This window comes from Labeo rohita, chromosome 11 (genome assembly GCF_022985175.1).
Source record: "Labeo rohita strain BAU-BD-2019 chromosome 11, IGBB_LRoh.1.0, whole genome shotgun sequence".
NCBI classification, from domain to species: Eukaryota; Metazoa; Chordata; class Actinopteri; order Cypriniformes; family Cyprinidae; genus Labeo; species Labeo rohita.
Genome location: NC_066879.1, coordinates 19892213 through 19914887, shown reverse-complemented (window position 1 = coordinate 19914887; position 22675 = coordinate 19892213). Strand labels below are relative to the sequence as shown.

At 34.6% G+C, this 22675-nt stretch overlaps 1 protein-coding gene across 1 annotated transcript in view; it reads left to right on the top strand.

Moving 5' to 3' along the window:
- The first annotated feature begins 16348 nt into the window (after positions 1-16348).
- cntnap5l (contactin associated protein family member 5 like) overlaps positions 16349-22675 on the top strand; it is an 83190-nt gene continuing 76863 nt past the window's right edge. The window contains exon 1 of the mRNA XM_051123264.1: positions 16349-16575. Within this exon, the coding sequence (XP_050979221.1) occupies positions 16497-16575 (79 nt within the window). The 5' untranslated portion in view covers positions 16349-16496. The remainder of the gene's footprint in view (positions 16576-22675) is intronic.

Genomic DNA, 22675 nt, shown 5'->3' with positions numbered 1-22675 from the left:
TTGTTACCCTCCCAAGAAGTGGTCGACCAACAAAGATCACTCCAAAAGCAAGACGTATAATAATCTGTGAGGTTGCAAAGGAACCCAAGATAACTTCTAAGCAACTAAAGGCCTTTCTGACATTGGCTAATGCTAATGTTCATGAGTCTATGGTTGTTCAGAGAACACTGAACAGCCATGGTGTGCATGGCAGAGTTGCAAGGAGAAAGCCACTGCTATCCAAAAAGAACATTACCACCCTTTTGCGGTTTGCAATAGATAATTTGGACAACCCAGAGAGCTATTGACTACTGAAGAAATATTTTTATGGAACGATGAGACCAAAATAGAACTTTTTGGTTTAAATGGGAAGCATTGTGTTTGGAGAAAATAACAAACTGAATTTCAGCATAAGAATGCATATCCCATCTATGAAACATGGTGGTGGTAGTATCATGGTTTGGGCCTGTTTTGATGCATCTCAGCCAGGATGACTTGCCATCATTTGTAGAACAATGAATTATGAATTATACCAGCAAATTCTAAAGAAAAATGTCAGGACACCCAAAAACTGAATCTCAGGAGAAAGTGGGTCATGCAGCAAGACAACAACCCCAAGCACACAAGTCCTTCTACTAAAGAACGGTTAAAGAAGAACAAAGTTAATGTTTCAGAATGGATGAGTCAAAGTCTAGACCTTAATCCAAATGAAATGTTGTGGAAGGAGCTAAAGCAAGCAGTTCACAGGAGGAAACCCACCAACATCACAGGGTTTAAGTGGTTCTGTACTGAGAAATGGGCTAAAATTACTACAGGTTGTTGTGCAGGACTGATTATAAGTTACAATAAATGTTACCTGCAGTCCTGCAGTTATTGTTGTAAAAGTGGTCACACCAGATACTGAAAGCAAACGTACAAATTTGATGTTTTGGGTCACATTTATGCAGAAATATAGAAAATTCACAAACTTTCAAGCAGTATTCAAGTATATACTGTATGAAAATAAAAATTTTGCCTTGCTGTTTTTTTTTTTTTTTTTTTTTTTTTTTTTTTTCGAAACCATAAAGTTCTAAACTGAAGAATGGAAGAATGACTGTCTGTTCCTCACATTTTTTTTCCATGGAAGAAAGTAAAGGCTCAGTGGTTTGGAATTGCAATATTGAGCTATTTTTATTTTTATTGAAGCCACAGTTTTAGGTTTTTGGATCAACTATAAGTAAATAGATAATTCTTTAAAAAATAAATAAAGTGATAGATAGATAGATAGATAGATAGATAGATAGATAGATAGATAGATAGATAGATAGATAGATAGATAGATAGATAGATAGGTAGATAGATAGATAGATAGATAGAGCCAAAAAATCTGTCATCCCCAACATAAAGAAAGAAACAACATGTAACATTAAATGTGAGAAGTTAAATGTGCTTTTAAATGTGAGAAGTTATTCAGTGTGAGATATGAACCATTTCTCTCTTTTCAGGATCCAAATTTTCACCATCAGACTACATAAAATGTGCCAAATACTGTATGTGTGATGACTGCGCAATTCACACTGACAACACACATGACAATTAAAGTTATCGTCAACATTGTATCAAAGTTTTAAAACACTGTTTTATAATAGCCCTCTTTATTTCTCCAGTTTCTTTTGCTCTTTCATTTTATCATCTTTTGTTTCCCTCTGTGTCGAAGTTTTGTGGTTGGTCTCGCTGCATTTGTCATTGATACAGCACTGTTTGATATTGATCAAAAAAGCTCAAAAGCCACAAAGAAACAGATGTGTGGAAAGATTCCCAAAGCAGCCACACAAACACAACCATGGACTGTACTGGAGCTCTAAAGTATTCATGACAGCTCAGATCCTAATGTGTGTGTTCATGCCACTGCAACACGGTTTTCTGCATTACTCCAAGAACTACATGTTCAAACTGCAACACAAATGCTTTAACCTGTTTAAATAATGGATAAAATGAAGCCTAGATGCATCACACTACCAAAACAGATCAATCATGCTGCCTCACTTCACAGTGTTAAGTGCCTGGAGATGGAAGCAGTATCAACAGTTACATTTATTAGTATTGATGAACCAATAAAAATACTTCTAACACATTTCTGACATGTTCATCACAACTGGGTCCAAAGGAGACTTTGATGTCATGACAACACTGCTTCACACTATAAGTATTTTCTAACAATATACAATACCGTTCAAAAGTTTTTTTTTAAAGAAATTAATACTTTTATTTAGCAAGTATGTGTTAAGTTGATCAAAAGTGATTTATATAAATAAATGCTGTTTTTTTAAAGCTTTTTATTCATCAAAAAATCCTGAAAAAAATCACGTTCCAAAAATAAAAATAAATTGGTCAATACAACTGTTGCCAACATAGATCATTCTAATAATAAATCAGCATATTAGAATGATTTCTGAAGGAACATGCGGCACTTAAGACTGAAGAAAAAATAGAAACTTATAAAACTTATAAACTTATAAAAAACTTATAATATAAAATTTCTATAAAATAGAAGTTTTATATTAATATAAAAATATATATTATATATATATATATATATATATATATATATATATATATATATATATATTAAAAATAATAACATTTTGCAATATTACAGATTTTTCTTTATTTGTAATCAAATAAATGCAGCCTTGATGAGCATAAGAGACTTCTTAAAAAACATCACAAGTCTTTTGAATGGCAGTGAATATGTAGATGTTTATGTTTGCCTGTACTTATTAAAACATGCTTATTCCATGCTCTAATGAATTTATAAAACTATTCTGCCTAATTAATCTCAACATCAAAGCCACTGAGCTTTGGTACTGACATGAAGAGCTTGATGTACTGTACAAACTTGCGATTGCTGCAGAACTGCATCACTAGAAAGAACAGGGCTGATACTGCTGGTTAGAGAGAACATAGACTCTCTTGTTCTGCTCCAGGTCTCCAAATCAGGGCCAAAACCCTTGGGAGAGAGAGGGCAGCATGTCCTCTGGCTCCTCTGGATGAAGTAAATAAAGTTTTATCTCTTACCTGTCTCTCAAAAACTCCAAACTGCCTGGCACAAATCCAGTGAGCACTCCTAAGGCATAAGAGGCAGCAGGGGCTGACCTAATCACCGTGGAGACGCTGTCTAACAGATGGCATTATGGGATGTGGGGAGAGGGGGGGATTTGTCAGTGTGCTGCTTGTTTTGCTCCTGGCTGATTCCAAAGGTGTTACTTTCAGGAAGCTGATGATCTGTGAGTGGTGGAAAGGAAGAGAGGAAGAGAGGGAGACAGAGAGAAAAGAACTATTCATGCTTGAGTATAAAGCATTAAAACCTAGAATCTATTGGATTGAATCTTGGGTATTAATATAGACTTGTGAGTCAAGTTCAGGTGGTGGGTCACACAACAAAACAATGGTTTAAAACTTAAACTCTGGGTTCAGATGTTCTGGGTAGTTCACACAGCTGAAAAGATCAAACTAGGCCACATTTACACTGTAAAGCCTAATTCTCAGATTGAAGACATTGAAGTCAAAAGTTTACATACACCTTGCAGAATCTGCAAAATGTTAAGTATATATCAAAAAATAAGGGGGTTCACACAAAATGTATGTTATTGTTTATTTAGTACTGTCCTGAATATGATATTTCACATAAAAGATGTTTATATAGTCCACAAGAGAAAATAATAGTTGAATTTATAAAAAATGAGCCTGTTTAAAAGTTTACATACACTTGATTCTTAATACTGTGTTGTTACCTGAATGATCCACAGCTGTGTTTTTTGTTTAGTGGTAGTTGTTCATAAATCCCTTGTCCTGAACAGTTAAACTACCTGCTGTCCTACATAAAAATTCTTCAGGTCCCACAAATTCTTTTGTTTTTCCAGCATTTTTGTGTATTTGAACCCTTTTTTGCAATAACTGTATGATTTTGAGATCCATCTTTTCGCACTGAGGACAACTGTGGGACTCATATGCAACCATTACAGATGAATCTCCACGAGGAAAAACAATGCATTAAGACCCAGGTGTGAAAACTTTTGAACAGAATGAAGATGTGTACATTTTATCTTATTTTGCCATCCCCAAATCATATTTTTTCATTTTGTACTGACATTCAGAAGCTACAGAAGATAAAACAAGTTACATTTACCCTACCCAGATAGCACACGTACATCTGTTAAAGATCACTTGATCTAGAAAGTATCTGCTGTGTACTAACACAGCAGATTTAACTGTTCAGGCAAAACAAGGGATTCATGAACAACTATCACTAAACAATAAAACACAGCTGTGGATCATTCAGGTAACAACAAAGTATTAAGAATCAAGTGTATGTAATCTTTTATGTGAAATATCTTATTCAGGTTAGTACTAAATAAACAATAACATGCATTTTGTATAATCACTCATTTTTTGGTAAACTAATGAACATTTTGCAGATTCTGCAAGGTGTATGTAAACTTTTGACTTAAACTGTAAACTGTATTTATATTAAAGTTTTAAGGTTTTTTTCCACATATAGTACACTTTAAAGTCTGCATTACTATTTCTTCGCTATTGTGACAAATAACTAAGTGAAGTGGCTTCTCAAACAAGAAAAAAAAAATTGTAGGGCAGAACTGTACGTGCCCTTTTGTTTGCCAAGGAAGGAAGAAAAAAGGCAATGGGTTTTGGGGTGAACAAAAAACAAAATTCTATGAGAATCTATGAGTTGCAATTTTGATTTCTTGAATATTCATTCATTTCATTTCCTGAATATTCATTTGCTAAAAAGCTTCAAAGGACCCCTAAGTTTGCGCCAGGCCTTCATTCATCAAAGACCTTCTGCACCAAACCAATTCTCTCTCATCAACAGAACTTCTGCGGAAATGCTCTGGATTCTCAACAAATTGCGTATGACTCTCTTTCAGATGGGCGAGACATGCCAGATTCAAACCTGGTCTCAATAATTCAAACATTAAATATCATCAACCCCTTTTTACAATAGTGCTTTTGAACTAAGAAAATGATGTTTCCTTCAGGCTGTAGATCTGCTGAATATTAAACATTGCCATAACTTCATGCTTTTATTCTTTTCTCCTTTACCTTTAACCTTCATCCTACACTTAACTGTATGTGTGTGTATATTAGAATAGTTTAGATGTTTTGCGTAGTTAATAAAGTCTTGTATCTATTTGATACATAGAAAGATTACTCACCTCATGTCATTCTAAAAAATCTGAGAGCTTTCTTGCCCTGCATAGACAGCAACCACCACGTTCAAAGCCTAGAAAGGTGGTAAGGACATCGTTAAAATAGTCCATGTGACATCAGTGGTTCAACCGTAATTTTATGAAGCTACAAGAATACTTTCTGTGTGCAAAGAAAACAAAAATAACGACTTTACTCCACAATTTCTTCTCTTCCGTGTCTTCATGCATCATGGTACTTTCATGAATGTGAGTCGAAGACTGACACCAAAGAGAAGAAATTAGAACGCTCTCGGATTTCATCAAAAATAACTTAATTTGTGTTCTGAAGAGAAAGGTCTTATGGGTTTGGAACGACATGGGGGTAAGTAATCAATGACAGAATTTTAATTTTTGGGTGAACTCGAATTGGCAATGACTTCTTTAAATGTCCTGCTCATGTCCTGTTAGAAACATTTCAGCAGCAGTCAAGTTGTTTCTCCTTTAAAAAATACAGTAAATACAAGAATGTGCAGTCACGTAACAATAACAAAAAAACATTCATGAATAAGAGAAGAATCAGATAGGAGTATTTAGACATTGCAGGTCAAATGCCAAGATATCAGATACATATTGGATTTAGAACCATGTCTGAAAACGGTCCAAATCGGATGCAAAAAATGTAACAATATGTAACAATATCCATGCAAGATATTGGTGAGGGGAAAAATCGTAATTGATTTACCACACAAAATGCTGATCAATAAACTAAAAAAAAAAAGAAATTGAGTATTTCACTTCTTTAGTTTTTCGCTACTTCAGCTGGTACTTGATTAAAATAATCTAAACTCAATTAATGTAGATGTTAAGGCAAGTTAGTAGCGCTCTAGATCATCAACTGACAAAAAGTCAACCACTTTGTGGGAAAGTTCACCGGTTAAGCTACTCAAAAACCCTTGAAGTGGCACCTACTACATGCATCTCTCAAAACTCATATCCAACTCTGTTCAACAGGGCAGTGTTCACTCTCGATCATCTGCCACATTAGCATCCGTGTATATATCTGCCATTTTCTTTGCCTGACTCCATTAGCGATGGCTGTATATCTTTGACTCCATATTGACTTTCTTTCATCTTCTAGAGGAAACTCTATAGCTGTAGATTACAGTCTGACCCTAAGGCTCCCTGCTCAAGAACAGAGAGAAACCCTTGCCAGATGAAGGTATAAGGCATACGCACACACAAAAAAGCCTATGACAGGACGAGAAAATGCTGTCATGTTTCTTATAGTCTGAAAGTGTCTAAAGCATTCAGCCAAGCACATGTTCCCTCACCCACTCAACACCGCCTCTTTCTCTCTCACACACACACTCAATTATACACGTGTGTATGATCACACAGGAATGAGTAAGTCTGTGCTCTCTGGAGACTAGCGGTTTATCAGCTTATCACTGCTGACTGACGCAGCTCGCATTCTTTCTTTCTATCTCTTTATATTCCAGCACATTCAAACTGACTTATTGTCCTTCGTTTGAAAGACAAGCCTCCTCTAAACATCTGTTTCACAGTGAGCGTCGCAGGTGAGCTAAATCCACGTCTCCGCCGTCATTATGAAAACACACACCCTGAAGAGACCAACAGGAGGGAGGATTTACACCATAGGATCATTTTCGGTGTCTGAATGCAAAAACGTGATGTGTGTGTTAGGTTTTACCGTCTAATTTGGCGCTACCTGGTCTCCATGTCCAGACATCTGATACCAAATGCAGCTTGCCTGGGCAGGTAGGAGAGGAAGTGGAACGGATCGATACACTTGTTAAAGATTGCAGATAATGAAAATATGGAAAAAATATATTCCTGGCCATCAATTTTTGATGAGAAGAAAGCCCATGGATGCAAAAAGACCCAAAAGACGCAAATGTAGAAATAGTACACCGGATAAATAATTGAATGAGTATTCTCATTGATTTGTCAGTCTTATTTATTTTTCATCGTCTTCAACTCTTTTTTTAAAGGCTAAAATCTAAAACAATGGATCTGAAGGTCATAGCTGTGCATGGTGCGTTTGCACTGAATTATGCTTTATCTTTGTAATGCAAGCTGTCAACAGTCTTAAAGGGATAACTCACACAAAAATGGAAATTCTCTCATTATTTACTCACTCTCGTGTCATTCCAAACATGTACAGTTGAGGTCAAAAGTTTACATACACCTTGTAGAATCTACAAAATGTTCATTATTTTAACAAAATAAGAGGGATCATACAAAATGCATTTTATTTTTTATTTAGTACTGACCTGAATAAGATACTTCACATAAAACACGTTTATAAAAATGACCCCGATCAAAAGTTTACATGCGCTTGATTCCTAATCAACCAGAATGATCCACAGCTGTTGTTGTTTTTTCAGTGATAGTTGTTCATGAGTCCCTTGTTTGTCCTGAACAGTTAAACTGCCTGCTGTTCTTCAGAAAAATCCCTCAGGTTCCACAAATTATTTGGTTTTTCTGCATTTTTGTGTATTTGAACCCTTTCTAACAATAACTGTATGATTTTGAGATCCATCTTTTCACACTGGGGACAACTGAGGGATTCATATGCAACTATTACAGAAGGTTCAAATGCTCACTGACGCTCCAGAAGGAAACATGATGCATTAAGAGCCAGGAGGTGAAAACTTCTTGAATTTGAAGATTAGGGTAAATTTAACTTATTTTGTCTTCTGGGAAACATATAAATATCTTCTGTAGTTTCTGAAGGGCAATATTAAATGTAAAACATATGAAATTTAGGCAAAATAAGAAAAATGTACACATTCTGTTCAAAAGTTTTCACCCAACGCTCTTAATCCTTTGAACCTTCACAGAATCAAGTGTATGTAAACTTTTAAACAGGGTAATTTTTATAAACTATTATTTTCTCTTGTGGGCTAAATGTAAACGTCTTTTATGTGAAATATCTTATTCAGGTCAGTACTAAATAAAAACTAACATGCATTTTGTATAATCCCTCTTATTTTGTAAACTTTTAACAGCTGTATTTATGCAGAACACAAAAGATGATATTTTGAAAAATGAATCAATGTTTTATTTTATCAAGAAAAATGAGAAAGTAAGTGGGGACCAAAACAATGCTAAACACATGAATCATTTTCTGCACAAAATTTATTCAAAATATTTTCTTTTGTGTTTTAAAGCGAATTTGCAGAAGTAAAAAATTACAGTTAGGCTATAAACAAACTACATTATGGTCACATTAACTTCATTAATTAATCGACAGCTCTTTTAATTATTTCTACAAGTCGAAAGTTTAGAATAATAAAACAAAGCTGTAACAGCAGACTAGAGTTTACCTCATGTGATGATGTCCTCAACAACCTCTGTATTCCCATTTAGCCACTTGTCATCTCTTTCAAAACACCTAAAAAAACAGAGGAAAAAAAGATGATGGGAGAGAGAACATTTTTTTTTCTGTTGTTAAATGAAACATGAAAAATATCATGAGCTTTGCTGAACCACAGCCCTGATTTCAGGGCAAGGCATTTAACCAAAATCCATCATCTTTTAGGGAGTTTAAAAATGCTAACATGTTTACAGGTTTTAGGACACTCTAAAAAATAAATGTTTTAAAAAGAAGTTTTTTGCAGCAATGCCATAGTAGAACCATTTTGGGTTTCCCAATGAATCTTTCAGTAAACAGCTCTTTAAAGAAATGGTTTTTCTTAGTTTGAACCTTTATTTCTACTGTAAGTTTGGAACCAGGTTTGGAGTTCATTTTTGGGTGATCTATCTCTTTAAAACTGCTGAAATGTGGAATTAAAAAAAATGCTCATTGATCTTGCATTCAGTATTTCAGTGCATTCTTGTGCATTCTTGAAGAATGCACTGAAATACTGAATGCAAGATCAATGAGCATTTTTTCATTATAAGTGCATTTCTAAGCTAGTAAGCATTCTGTATTGTCTAGTTACGACATTTTGCAGAGTTTAATGGTTTGTGCAAGGTTTGCTGATTTACTTCTCTAGTCTAGTCCTACAGATGCTTGTATTAGATACAAACAAAATACTTCAGAAATCAGAGCTCATCATTATACTATAAATGTTTGCTTTTAGATCTCCATGGGAACAGCATAGAAAATATGTCATTAGAAGGCACCTGCTTTCGCAGGCTTTCATTAGCTCAAGCTTAGTTTCAAACGCTAAGGGGGTTTAATAATATGCAGACCAGACGAAGCTCTGCACGAAGGTGCAAAAGAGACACGTTGAGACTTGCACGGAGGCGTTGAAAATGTCTCCTGCTCCGTCAAGATAACCTTTACATCAAACAGAGTAACAGCTGAAACTCCCAGAGAGAGAGAATTTAGTATTCTACAGAATTTAAATATATGCAGAAACATCCTACACATTGCAAGGGGGGAATTAAATAAATAATGTGAAATAAAGCAGGTGGAATAAAGCAGATACTCGCTCATAATTAATATCATAAAGACAGTACTTAGTTCCCGCTTTAAAGTTAAGCTCACACAAGACACATTGCAACATCCCTTCAAATACAGTATATGCTCATAATCAATTACAAAGTTCTTCAAAACTGACTCAAAGTAAAAAGAATAAAGGTGAGTTTGAAAAAGCTTCACAATACTTTAATAAAACAAGGTCTATATGCACAGGGAAAGCTGTTCTTCAATGGAAGTTCAAGGTCTGAAATGTGCCATCTTCTCCTCATCATGAGCTGTCATGTGACTAACCTCTCTGGAGCTGCAGAACATTTACATCATGGCAACTCTGACATTACCAGAGCATACACACAGTCCCAAGTCTTCCTGTGAGGTCAAAGACAACAGAAAAATGTCAAAAATGTCCACGTCAGTTTAAATTATTTATAACATCTTGTCAGAATATTACAAAAGCACATTAACTTATACCATTGAACATTGCTACAAAAAACACAGTGTTACAGAGTACAGATGTTCAAGACAATCACGTAGTGGTAAAACATTGGCTATAATATAATGGAATCTCAGCGATTTTTGAAAAGCCATCAATTCACAAGAATGCTTTTTTGAACCGTATAGTATAATTTCAACATCTACTAGGAGTCTCTCAGTGCATCAGGTTAACCAGCCAAACTTTGACCTTTTTCTTTTATAGCAGCCAGCAATGTATCAATGCCATAGCTTGAGAGACAGTGTGCAACATAATCTATTGCTTGCCATCACACACTATCAGTAATAAATGTGTATTTATATGAATGTATATAGACATGATATCTGCCCTGTTTTCATCATGCCACCATATCTAAAAATATATTTTTGTATTCAGGATACTTTATCCTTAACTTCTACTTGTATTATGTAAGAATGCTATATAGCAATATTCAGTCCTTTACATTTATTGCGTCTCAATGTTTTAAAAAGTCTGGTTGGAGTAAATGAACATCACAATTTCATTTAAAATTGATTTATTAAATTAATTAAACACCGACCTTGACTCTAAAGCGTTCATTTCTACATCACATGCCTACTGAAATGCAGTGAATAATATGGAAAAGATGCACTACCATTCTTTTTTTTTTTTTTTAATGCTTCTAATACTTTTAAAAATATTGTTTATGCTTCAGGCTGTATTTATTTGATCAGAAATCTAGCAAAAATAGTTATATGTGACCCTGGACCACAAAACCAGTTATAAGTAGCATTGGTATATTTGTAGCAATAGCCAACAATACATTGTTTGGGTCAAAATTATTAATTTTTCTTTTATGCCAAAAATCATTAGAATATTAAGAGCATGTTTCATGAAGGTATTTTGTAAATTTCCTACTGTAAATATATCAAAACTTAATTTTTGTTTAGTAATATGCACTAAGACTTTTTTTGGACAACTTTAATGGTGGTTTCCTTAATATTTGGATTTTTTGCACCCTCAGATTTCAGATTTAGTTGTATCTCTGTCGAATATTGTTCTATCAAACCATACATCAATGGAAAACTTATTTTTTATAAACTTTCAGATCTGAAATCTGAATTTCGAAAAAATTGACCCTTATGACTGGTTTTGTGGTCCAGGGTCAAATATTGTGAAATAATATTATAATTTAAAATAACTTGCTTATTAATGACTGCAAAGCTGAATTTTCAGCAGCCATTTCTCTAGTCTTGTGTCACGTGATCCTTCAGAAATCATTCTGATATGATATCAAGAAACATTTTTAATCAATGTTGAACACAGTTGTGCTATGTAATATTTGTCTAATATTTCTATTTTTCAAGATTTTTAGAAAGCTTAAAAACACAGAAAACAGAAATCTTTTGCAATTATATACAAAAAAACTTTACCCTCACTTTGAATTAATTTTTTGCATCCTTGCTGAACAAAAGTATTAACTTATTTCACATTTTTAAACGGTAGTGCATATACACTTCTCATTATGGAAAAGTATGCATGCACATGCATACATTTACACATGAATAAGATGACAAAATGGAGATTGCATGAATCATCACTTGACTTAACAACGATTAACTGAACACTAAAACATCACAATTCCACTTAAAATGTATTTATTCATGTAATTAAACTCCTTGACTGTAAAGTGTTTATTTCTACATTACAAGCCTACTGAAATGCAATGTATATTATAAAATACTGTAGATACACTACCATTCAAATTTTTAACTTAATTTTTTTATTATTATTCTTCTAATGATTTTAAAAATATTTTTTATGCTTCAGGCTGCATTTATTAGTGAAATAGTGAAAAAATAGTGATGCTGTGAAATATTATTCCAATTTAACCCTTTAACTGTCACCATCCCCTCTGTAGGACGCCTAAGTTTACTTCACTATATTACAAAAAAATCCTAATCTAATCATGACAAACCATACGTCGTTGGAAAGGTCTAAGACTCCTAAATAGGTACTTTATCATATTTTTGTGTTACAAATTATGTAGGAAAAGTAATAGGTTAATATATGTCAAGAGTGCTTGATACATGAGTTCTGACCTTTGTCACAAAAGACTTTCTTCGTCACCTTTTTCCCTATCAGGTTTTAGAAATCATAAGAAATTCTATATCAGTTCAAAACTTAAAATCTCAAAATTCATCCTTCGAAAGGCATTTTAAAATCAGACATTGCATTACCACGGAAAATGTACATTAAAATCATATTACAAAATGTTTTCATTCATGAATTATAAAAATTTAAGTCTGGATAGTGCATTTTTATTTCTGTGTTCAAAAATGGGATGGACAGTTAAAGGGTTAAAATAACTGTTTTGTCTGTTAATGATTGAAAAGCTGAATTTTCAGCAGCCATTTCTTTAGTCTTGATCCTTCAGAAATCATTCTGATATGCTATCAAGATATGATATCAAGCAACATTATTTAATCAATGTTGAACACAGTTGTGCTGCTTAATATTTTTCTAATATTTCTATTTTTCAAGATTCTTAGAAAGTTCAAAATAACATAGAAAACACAGAAAACTTTTGCAATTAATAAAAGTATGAATTTCTATCAATGGTAGTACATACACTTCCAATTTTGAAAACGTATGCATGCACATGCATGCATTTACACATGAATAAGATGATAGAATGGAGATGTGTAAATCATCACTTGCCTTATCACATCAAGCCTTTGGAAAATTAACCGAAGAGGTGGAGGGCGGCAGAGTTCTTGCTTTTCCTCATCAGTGGAAACGATTCCCATGTCCGCCATTGAGTGAAGGGCAGTGGAGATGAGAAGGCAGATTATGCTAAAAAATAAAGGAGAGGAGAGAATGTTTGCAGCTTAAAGGGTACGCTTCATTTCTCTTCATTTACTCTGAATTACCCCGGAGTCCCTCGGGAAGCTTGTCTTGCCCGGTGCCCTTCAGTTCATTTTCACAGAGCCTTGAGAAGTTCACACTTACTTTACCTTATAGGAAAATGAAGACCCGCTATGGGTATAGGTTATGTAAAGTTAAACGAATTCAGTCTCAACACCAGCTGTTAACCTGTGGAAGATAACAGAGGGATTGAGAGGGTGAATATGGTGGTTTGAATATGTTTTATTTGAACCGGCAATCACTGTAAACACCACAATTTTTCTGTGTGAAAGATATTATTTTCTTTCATAACCAGGGATATAATTGCAGTTTTTTAACTAAACTCTCCTCAAATATTGTCCTAGCCAGTTCTGATATTTATCTAAAATGTATAACTTCCTCGTGGCTTATTTACAGAACACGTATACCTTTTTTTACTCTAGACAAGTCAGAAGTACTGCCATCAACTGCGTGACATCTTAAATGCATCTCTTTGATGTGATGTGCCTTTGATCTCCTCTCTGCTTTCTTCTTTGAATTGTAGGATATTCACTTTTGATTAGACGCAATACACGAGTTTTATCAAGAGCGCATATGGATTGAAAGGTCAGACAGTTGCATATTTATAGTCTCAATCATTGTAATTCAATGCTTACTTATTCATAGACTCTTCTAAAGATACTGCCACCGCAAGCTGTCAGCCAAACCAAACTTCTTCATTAGCAGATCCTACTGCGTTCTCCATCTGTACATCTAATCTTGAATCAGTTCACACTTGGAAACCAGTACTGATGTAGTCAGACTTATGACTATGAGCGGTTTTTGTGTACACGTGCGTCAGATGGTTAGAGAAAGCGAGCGGCCTGTGGGTGTAACTATATCCAACTGGTGAAAAGCGGTCAGTTTAAAAAGCAATATAAACAAAAGATAGACATATAATAAAGACGTGAAACTGGCTTTTCATGTGTCATCAGATTTTATCTACTTCATTTCCTCACTTCTGTTTCTGTAATATTAAAGTGAATTGAACTCCAGCATGGAGTGGATGTCTCATGGCATTTCTCCCACACAGAGAAATCGCCCTCTACTCAAGCTCCACAGCGGGAGATCAGTAGGTCAGACCTGTTTTAATGAGACACACAGACAGCACGCGTGAGAAAAAGAAAGACAGCGACAGTGTATTAGAAAGTTGTGTTCACATCCTTGCCGCTCTTTACTCTGGAAAGGATCAAACAAACATGTCCTTCAGATATTTACTCAGTCTGAAGCTCATGTTTTCTCATCACACACACACGCCGAGTACTCCCCTGGTGCATCAATATGTCATGGTGATTTCAATTCACTCCTTGGCATGAAGGAACTCTCAATATCACCCCAAAGATCTGTCAGCACCTGCTCAACACCAGCCGAACAAAGCGGACCATCCTGAACCAGAAAAATGACTTGTAACGTAAACATATTGCAACCCACATACTGGGTTGCAAGTCAAAGGTTTGGAATAATTACATTTTAATGTTTTGGTGGAACATTATGCTCTAAAAGAGTAATATTGTTTATCATTTAATTTATTCTTCTTGTGACATATAGATGTATGAAATCAGATCATTTAGGGTAAGTTCAATAAAAGTCTGACAAATATGTTTTATGATTGATCACCCTTTAAATATCAGGAGACAATCAAATGTAACTGTCATTAATAATTGTCACAAGGGTCTTTGCCACTATGAAAATGCTTTGACATCTTCGTGGATGTGATCCAGCTTCAGTTAAACAACTGATCTCAGCAAACACAAGGAAAATCCACTGGCAAATGAGAATGCTCTTCTTAGGCACAGGCCATAAATAATACAAGTCGCATACACAGTTGAATTAATGATATAGCCTGAATGAATATTAATGTTTTTTGTTTAAAAATGTGGCTACAAGATAAAGGCCTGTCTCTTTAGCAGATACACTAGCGTGTCGCCATAAACATGGGTAATGCTGTTTTATCAATTTCGCATTTTTGGATATTCTAGTACTTCTAAGTTATTGTTTTTGCATTTTATACAGTGGGCAACACAGTGAAAGAAAATATAACAAGTCTCCCCAAGGCATGTTACCTAAATCCTAGGCACGTTATTTTTGACAGGGGTTTTCAAACTTTGATGTCAAGACCCCCTAATGATCTCTTTTTTTTTTCAGAGGGTTCACCTTCATAAAAGATAAAAAGGCATATACACTACCAGTCAAAAGTTTTTGAACAGGGAGATTTTTAATGATTTTTAAAGAAGTCTCTTCTGCTCACCAATCCTGTATTTATTTGATCCAAAGTACAGCAAAAACAGTAAAATTTAGAAATATTTTTACTATTTAAAATAACTATTTGAAAATATTTCAATTCTTCAGAAATCATTGTAGTATTCTGATTTCATGGTCAAAAAACATTTATTATTGTTAAAAACAGCTCAGTAGAAAATTTTCAGGTTTCTTTGATGCACAGAAAGTTCAGAAGAAAATTATTTTGTAACAATAAATTATAAATGTCTTTATCATTACTTCTAATCAATTAAAAGCGTCTTTGCTAAATAAAAGTAATAATTTCTATAATTTCTTCATATATATATATACTGACTCCAAGCTTTTGAATGGTATTGTGTACAATTTTACAAAAGCTTTTTATTTCAGATAAATGCTAATCGTTGGATCTTTATTTTCATAAAAGTGTCCTGTTTTAAATATTAATAATAATAACAAATAATAATAAATGTTTCTTAAACAGCAAATCAGCATATTAGAATGATTTCTGAAGGATCATGTGACACTGACGACTGGAGTAATGATGCTGAAAATCATAAAGCTTTAAACACAGGAATAAATGACATTTTTTAATATATTCAAATATAAAGCAGTTATTTTAAATAATACAAATATTTCACAGTTTCACGTGTTTCGAAGGAGAATACTTTAAAAACATTTAAAAATGTTTTTGTTAAGTCTGTACATGTATAGATAAAAACCTGAATCAGATAAAAATAAAAAATAAGATTAAAAAAATAGCGTTAAAAAGTCAATTTAAGAACATTTTAATATTTTTATTAACATTTCTAAACAACTTTTTTATAGCCCTCCCTTGAGGCTTCTTGGTCTAAAAACTTTGATTTATGTTATCTCAATAAGAAAAAAAATAAAAGCTCAGCTAGACAATATCTTTTCGTTGTGGAGCTCTCCGTGGTCCTGAAATCGAGAGCACGCCACTATCCTCAAGCGCATAGTATCCAACGAGCGAGTGACTGAGATCAGCACTGACCGAGAGAGAGAGAGAGAGAGAGAGAGCAGCAGAAAGAGAGCGAGCGCACAAGTGTTGGATCAGTCCTTCAGAGGGATCTGAGGAAACGGCAGGAGGCGCGCGCTCATTCGCAGCTGCATCTCATTGTGGAGTGAAGTCAAAGCGCTACCTTGACGAGACTTAACGCTTTTCCCTAACGGTTTTAACCGGCGGAGGTACGTCGGAAGTGTGGAGCGGAGTACTTTTCCAAACATGAGATTCCACAACAGCATCGGAATGTTCCTCCTCACGACGCTGAGCGCGTTAACTTCAGTTTTATCGGCGAGTAACTGTAAGTTAAATTCACTTATTCTTCGAAATACAACTGTTAGACAATATGTCCTTGTATTAAACCCATCCAGACTCATTCAAACACGAGAGCTTTGAACAAATCCAGTCAGGCTGTTAAAAAGCAGTTTAAATACGAAAGGCAGCCAATACGAAAACTGCAGTATCTTTATTTATTAAGTATTAACGAATTACATTCATTAAATCTGTTATGTGTTTTGTATAACAGTTGATAACTTCATTGTGACGTTGTTTGGGATCATGATTTTAATGCCTTCGCTGAAATTTGACGTTAAACTCTCTTATAATTGTGCATTATTTTATATGCTAACTTTAAATATAAGGCCGTATTAGTTATATGCCATCACAGCTGGTCTAAGCTTACACATAAATGTCGTGAACCCTCTAGAGAGACAAGATTCGGTTCTTCGATAAATATACAGAAATTATCATGTCAAAAGAATAAGAAAGAAAACAGATTCATACAGCGTGGTAAATGCTTTCAACTCTCTTACGCGCACACTCGCATACACACTACAAAGCTTCCACGAGCTGAAAGACACTTCTTGAAAAGTCACGCGCTGAGTTGCTCGCTCTCATTTACCATTTTATTTTATGTGTTTGGAAGCAAGCGTGAGAGATGGGAGGAGTACTACACTAAGAAAAAAAAATGCAAGCGATGCTTGTGAAGATTGCGATCGAACAGCTTCAGATGCTCGCACGAAAGGATGCAGTGTGTGTGGGTCAGGTGTTGTCCACGTCCTCCGAGAATAGTTAAAACCTAAAATCACCAACACTGGGGAGACTAGCAAATTGTGCATGCTAGGAAAATCGCTTGTAAAGACAAACAATGTCTTAATGAACATGCATAGAAATGTATATGTCAGGTTTAGGAGTAAAGACAGAACATGTTGTTAGCTCTGTATACAATAGAATAAGCAATAGAAGGCATGGAAAATCCGAACTATATTAGGAAAAACGTTAAAGCTACACTTGTGGCCTAAATGCTCTAATAATATAGAAAGCTGTCATAACCTAACTTTGTAATTTTTGAGATTGTTCTCACTTGGAAAAGCTCATAAATTGGCCAAACATATTTTGGTTTAAACCCATTATATCCTTATATTATTATATCCTTATTTGGTTTAAACCCATTATATCCCTTATATCCACAGGTTTAAGATATATTCATCGCCATATGAAACCCATTGAGTTTATGAGAAGTCCTCACTAATATAGTGAAACCACTGTGTGTTTTGGGGTACTTTGAAAGAATGTTGAAGGTGCTGCAGAGCAGTAGGTTTGTTTGATTAGTGTGTGAGTGTTTTGAACGTTGCAGTGCAGTAGCCTGGAAATATGATTGGTTTTGGTGAGAGAGAGTTTAGTGCACTAAAGCAGAGATTTTTAAAACTTTTTTTTCATTCCAAGTACCACCAATTATTTTGATTTCCTAGCATGGAGCTGCCTTCTTAAAGTATAAAAGTTCTGGAAATATTGTCATGTACAAAGCCATTTATACTGCAAGAGCAAGATATTGTTAGCAAAATTAAATGAGTTTTAAAGTGTCATTGTACCAAAGCCGAAAGAGAGAAAAATATCTCAAAGAAACTGAAGTGACTAAATAATGTGAACATGTTGTTATAAGGATTAATATAATTTGTGTAGGCTATAATATAGTAATAATAATAATAAAGCTGTGATTATCTTATTTATTTATTTATTGGCTATATTCTCTACACTCCAAAAATGCTAGGTTAAAAACAACCTACCCCTTCTTGGTGTTTAACTTAACTATTGCTTACAAATACTGTATTTCTTGCTTAAAATGAGCCCAAAAAGGGTGGAAATTAACATTTATTAATATGCTCAATAAGTGAACATTTATTCATAAGTTGAATAAATAATAATTAAATACCATACGTGACCATGGACCACAAAACCAGTCATAAGGGTCAGTTTATTGAAACTGATCATCTGAAAGCTGAATAAATAAGCTCCATTGATGTATTGTTTGTTAGGATAGGACAATATTTGGTTGGGGTACAGCTATTTGAAATCTGTAATCAGAAAAAAAAAATCAAAATATTGAGAAAATCATCTTTAAAGTTGTCCAAATGAAGTTCTTAGCGATGCATATTACTAATAAAAGAATTACATTCAGATATATTTACAGTAGGAAATTTATAGAATACCTTCATGGAACATGATCTTTAATATTCTAATGCCATAAAAGAAAAATCGATAATTTTGACCCACACAGTGTATTTTTGCCTATTGGTACAAATATACTCGTGCTACTTAAGACTGGTTTTGTGGTCCCGCGTCACATATATTTTTAATTGCAATAAAAGTAATAAATGTTCACCTTTTGATTTTGGCTAATGCCTCTAGTAATTGTATGTCTGATTTTTAATTTACAACCTATTTTAGGTTCATTTTAAGCCAGCCATATAATAATTTTTAAACAGTAGTTGAGTTAAATAAAACTATCCAGTTGCTGGGTTTGTCCATGTATTACCCAGTGCTGGGTTGTATTTAACCAAGCATTTTTAGAGTGTAGGTTATATAGTATGTACCGTAAGTGTAGTATAAGTTGTGTTCAGCAGTGTTTAGTACAAGCTGTGGGTGAAACGGGTGACTTGTCAGACTTCCAAAAAGGGCAGATCATGAAAGCCCATTTAGCAGGAACATCTGTTACCTTAACAGTCCAATTGTTTGGTGTTTTAAGAACAACAGTCTTTACGATTATGTGTACACAAAGCTTGCCAAGACTTCATCAGTAAAGAAGAATAGTGGATGAAAACTGAAAGTGAGTGACAGGAACCAAGAAGGATTCTGAAAGAAAAAAAATTCTGTGCAAACAACAGAACTGACAAACAACCTCAATATTCACCTTGAAGTCCCTTTTTCCAAACAAACCAACCACAGAGTGCTTCACAAAGCAACACCCATTAAAGATCTGCAACTGCTAAAACTTTAATCACAAACAGTGCTGCAAAAATGCAGAAAAGATGCTGTCATGATCATAAAACCTGGACAGTTGGAGCACCAAAATGAACTTCTGACCTGAATATTATCAAACCACTGTGGGCAGTTTTAGAGAGAAGAGTGAGAAACAGGTTTCTTTCTTCAACAACTGCCAGATGTTCTGACAGATGACACTGGAGACTGTTTAGAAGTTGTATGAATCTATCATAAGACGGTTGGAAACTGTATTACAGGCACATGCTGGTAGAATGCCTTTATAAAGAAGCATTGCCTATTCTGCAGTTATTCACAATATTCTGTCCAACCCCTGTATTTCAGATTTATTTGTGTTGTGCTTTTACAATAAATTTGGTTTCAAAGCAGTTTTACATAAAATATTGCCTTTTAGTTCACTTCCAGAATAAAAAGTTCTGTCATCCAAGATGTTTATTAAGGTTTTTGTAAATTAAGGTTTTTGAGGAAAACATTCCAGGATGTTTCTCCATAGTGAACTTCAATGGGAACCAATGGGTTGAAGGTCCAAACAGCTTCAAAGGGCTCTAGCTGAGGAATAATGGTCTTATCTAGCGAAACAATCTGTCTTTTCCTAAAAAAAATTATAATGTATATACTTTTTAACCACAAATGCTCATCTTGCACTAGCTTTTGAAGCTGCATTGAACCTGCAGTCTGGACCTTCAACCTGTTGGCCACCATTGAAGTCCATTATATGGAGAAAAATCCCGGAATGTTTTCCTCAAAAAACGTAATTTCTTTTAGACTGAAGAAAGAAAGACATGAACATCTTGGATGACATGGGCTGAGTAAATAATCAGGAAATTTTCATTCTAGAACTGAACTAATTATTTAAAACACAGCAAAACTGCTGTGATTAAGCTAAAGGCAACAAAAATACAAGCTACAGTACTTTTAAAAATGACTGAGAAGGTGTTTTCACATAACTATATCATTTTATCCTATTATTGAAATAGAATTAAGTAAAAAATCTCATGATTTTCAACCACTCTTTAGAAATCAAAATGAAACTATGATAGCTTTGGTAAATGTTAAGTTTATTTACTTGTTTACAGTATATTTTTCTGAGATGTTCAACCTGACAAAAGCGAACCTGAGGGAACTCCATGTACGCTTCATGATATATTCGATGTGAAATGTCTAATGAGTGGCGCTAAAAGAGTGTTCATTTTTTTCTCCCAGAACAGATGAATGTACATATGGTACGTTTTAGGTGACATTGGTTTTGTAGGTGTCACTGCAGTTCTGACATTTTGCTTTTAGATTTCTCATCTTTCAGCTCTTTCATTGTGAGTCATGTTTTTCACATGATTTGTACCCAAGGATTTCACATCCAATTCCACATCAAGTCCAATTTCATTCCAGCTGAGTTATGAGCGAAACATGGAGCACTAAGCATAACTATAAAAAGATTACAAGTGCTCGCTGTTTTACCACCTTTAGTGTTCATTTCTGTAGGAAACTGCAGTGATATGTACTTATCGGTACGTATTCCGTTCTTGCGAAAAAGTTCCCTCATATTCGTCATGAGATCAGGTAGGAAATGTTCTCTTAACTGCAAGTGTGTTAGGGTGCATTAAAGGAATTAGTCAGACTGGAAAGTGTTTTTGGGTTGAGTCGAGGATATGAGTGTGATGTTTGGAGTAGTGCATGAGTGTGACGACGTAGTGAGTGTTTTGTTGGAGGAATGTGGAAGGCTGCTGTCGACGAGCAATCAGCACCGCCCATGTCAGGCAGAGGTGCTGCAGCTTCTGTAAGACAGAGAAGTGGCGTTTAACTCGCTCCCCGCTGAGAACAAAAGCCCTCTGCGGTTTTCAATCTGTCTCTCACAGACTTCAGCGCCCACGAACAGGTGTGTGAGTGATTGAACTTGTGGACCCTTGCCAGGAGAAAATAACTTTCCTTTAAATAAGTTACGCTTTGGAAAAAGCGCTCTGAAATAGACAGAAACTGTGAGATCAGGGCTATATGAAGAATAAGACGAACCCCTAGAGTAAATGCAGCTGATTATACAGGGAGAATGCTTTTAACAAAACTTCAGAGTCGAAATGGCAGGCAGAAATGGATTTTAGTCATTTTTATACCTGTAAATGAAGCCGCAATTATTATAAGCAGCACTTTCGCTTTGTAATGTGACAACGTCTTTCTAGCATCATACTACAGAAAAGCAAATTGCACTGAGGTTTCTTAGGCATTTGCTAGGTTTACATGCATGTTAGCATTACACTGGTTGAGCAGCAGAGTTGTTTCTTTGCCTGCACAGAATGTTCTTCCACATACCAATTTCTTTAAGAAACAGAAAACATGCTTACACAGGCTTACAGCTGTTGATGTAGATTAAGGAATTTAGGCAGCCAAGTCAGCCTGAATTATGCTCTGTCTGTGTGATTCTGAGTCATGTGTTTACAGTCTTTTCTACTGAGTGTTACGTGTGTCTTGTGGGTGTTTATTTATGATGCTGTTTTCTGTTGGTTTTCACCACATTCATGAAATGCTGGAGGGACGTCTTGCGATATTTATAATCAGTTTTGGGCGTCACTCCAAATACTGAAGCTAGATTTTAAATCATGTAGCTTTTCAGCACTGAAGCTATTTTATTGATTAGTAGCGGGGCAGAGCTGACAAACTCTACAGCATTTAAGCGATCAAGTCGTGTTTTTCTGTCGGCTGTTTTGAATCAGGCCGGATTCATGAAAATCTTCTTAAGGATTAGTTTTAGATAAATTCCAAGTTCATAGGAATGTTCCTAAGTGTAGTTCTTGAAATAGTCTTTAGAAGTTCTCAAATATTTTCTTAAGAGCATATATATTTTATACTTTTGTTTATTTGATTGTATCTCACTGATCAACTCAATGAAAAACACACCAAGGCTTTGTTTTTGTGCTGCCTTCAGTGAAAGCATATGCAAAATATGTAGATATTATTGTGTTAATTAATGCTCAATTAGCCCAATAAATTAATTAAACGTCTTACTTTTGAAGACAAGTTAGAGGTTATCCAGTCATTTATGACTATCATTTATTATTAAGAAGATTATTTTGAAGTTTTAAGACCATGATTTTTTTTCCTTTAATTTTTTTTTTCCAAGTGCAAAGTACTGA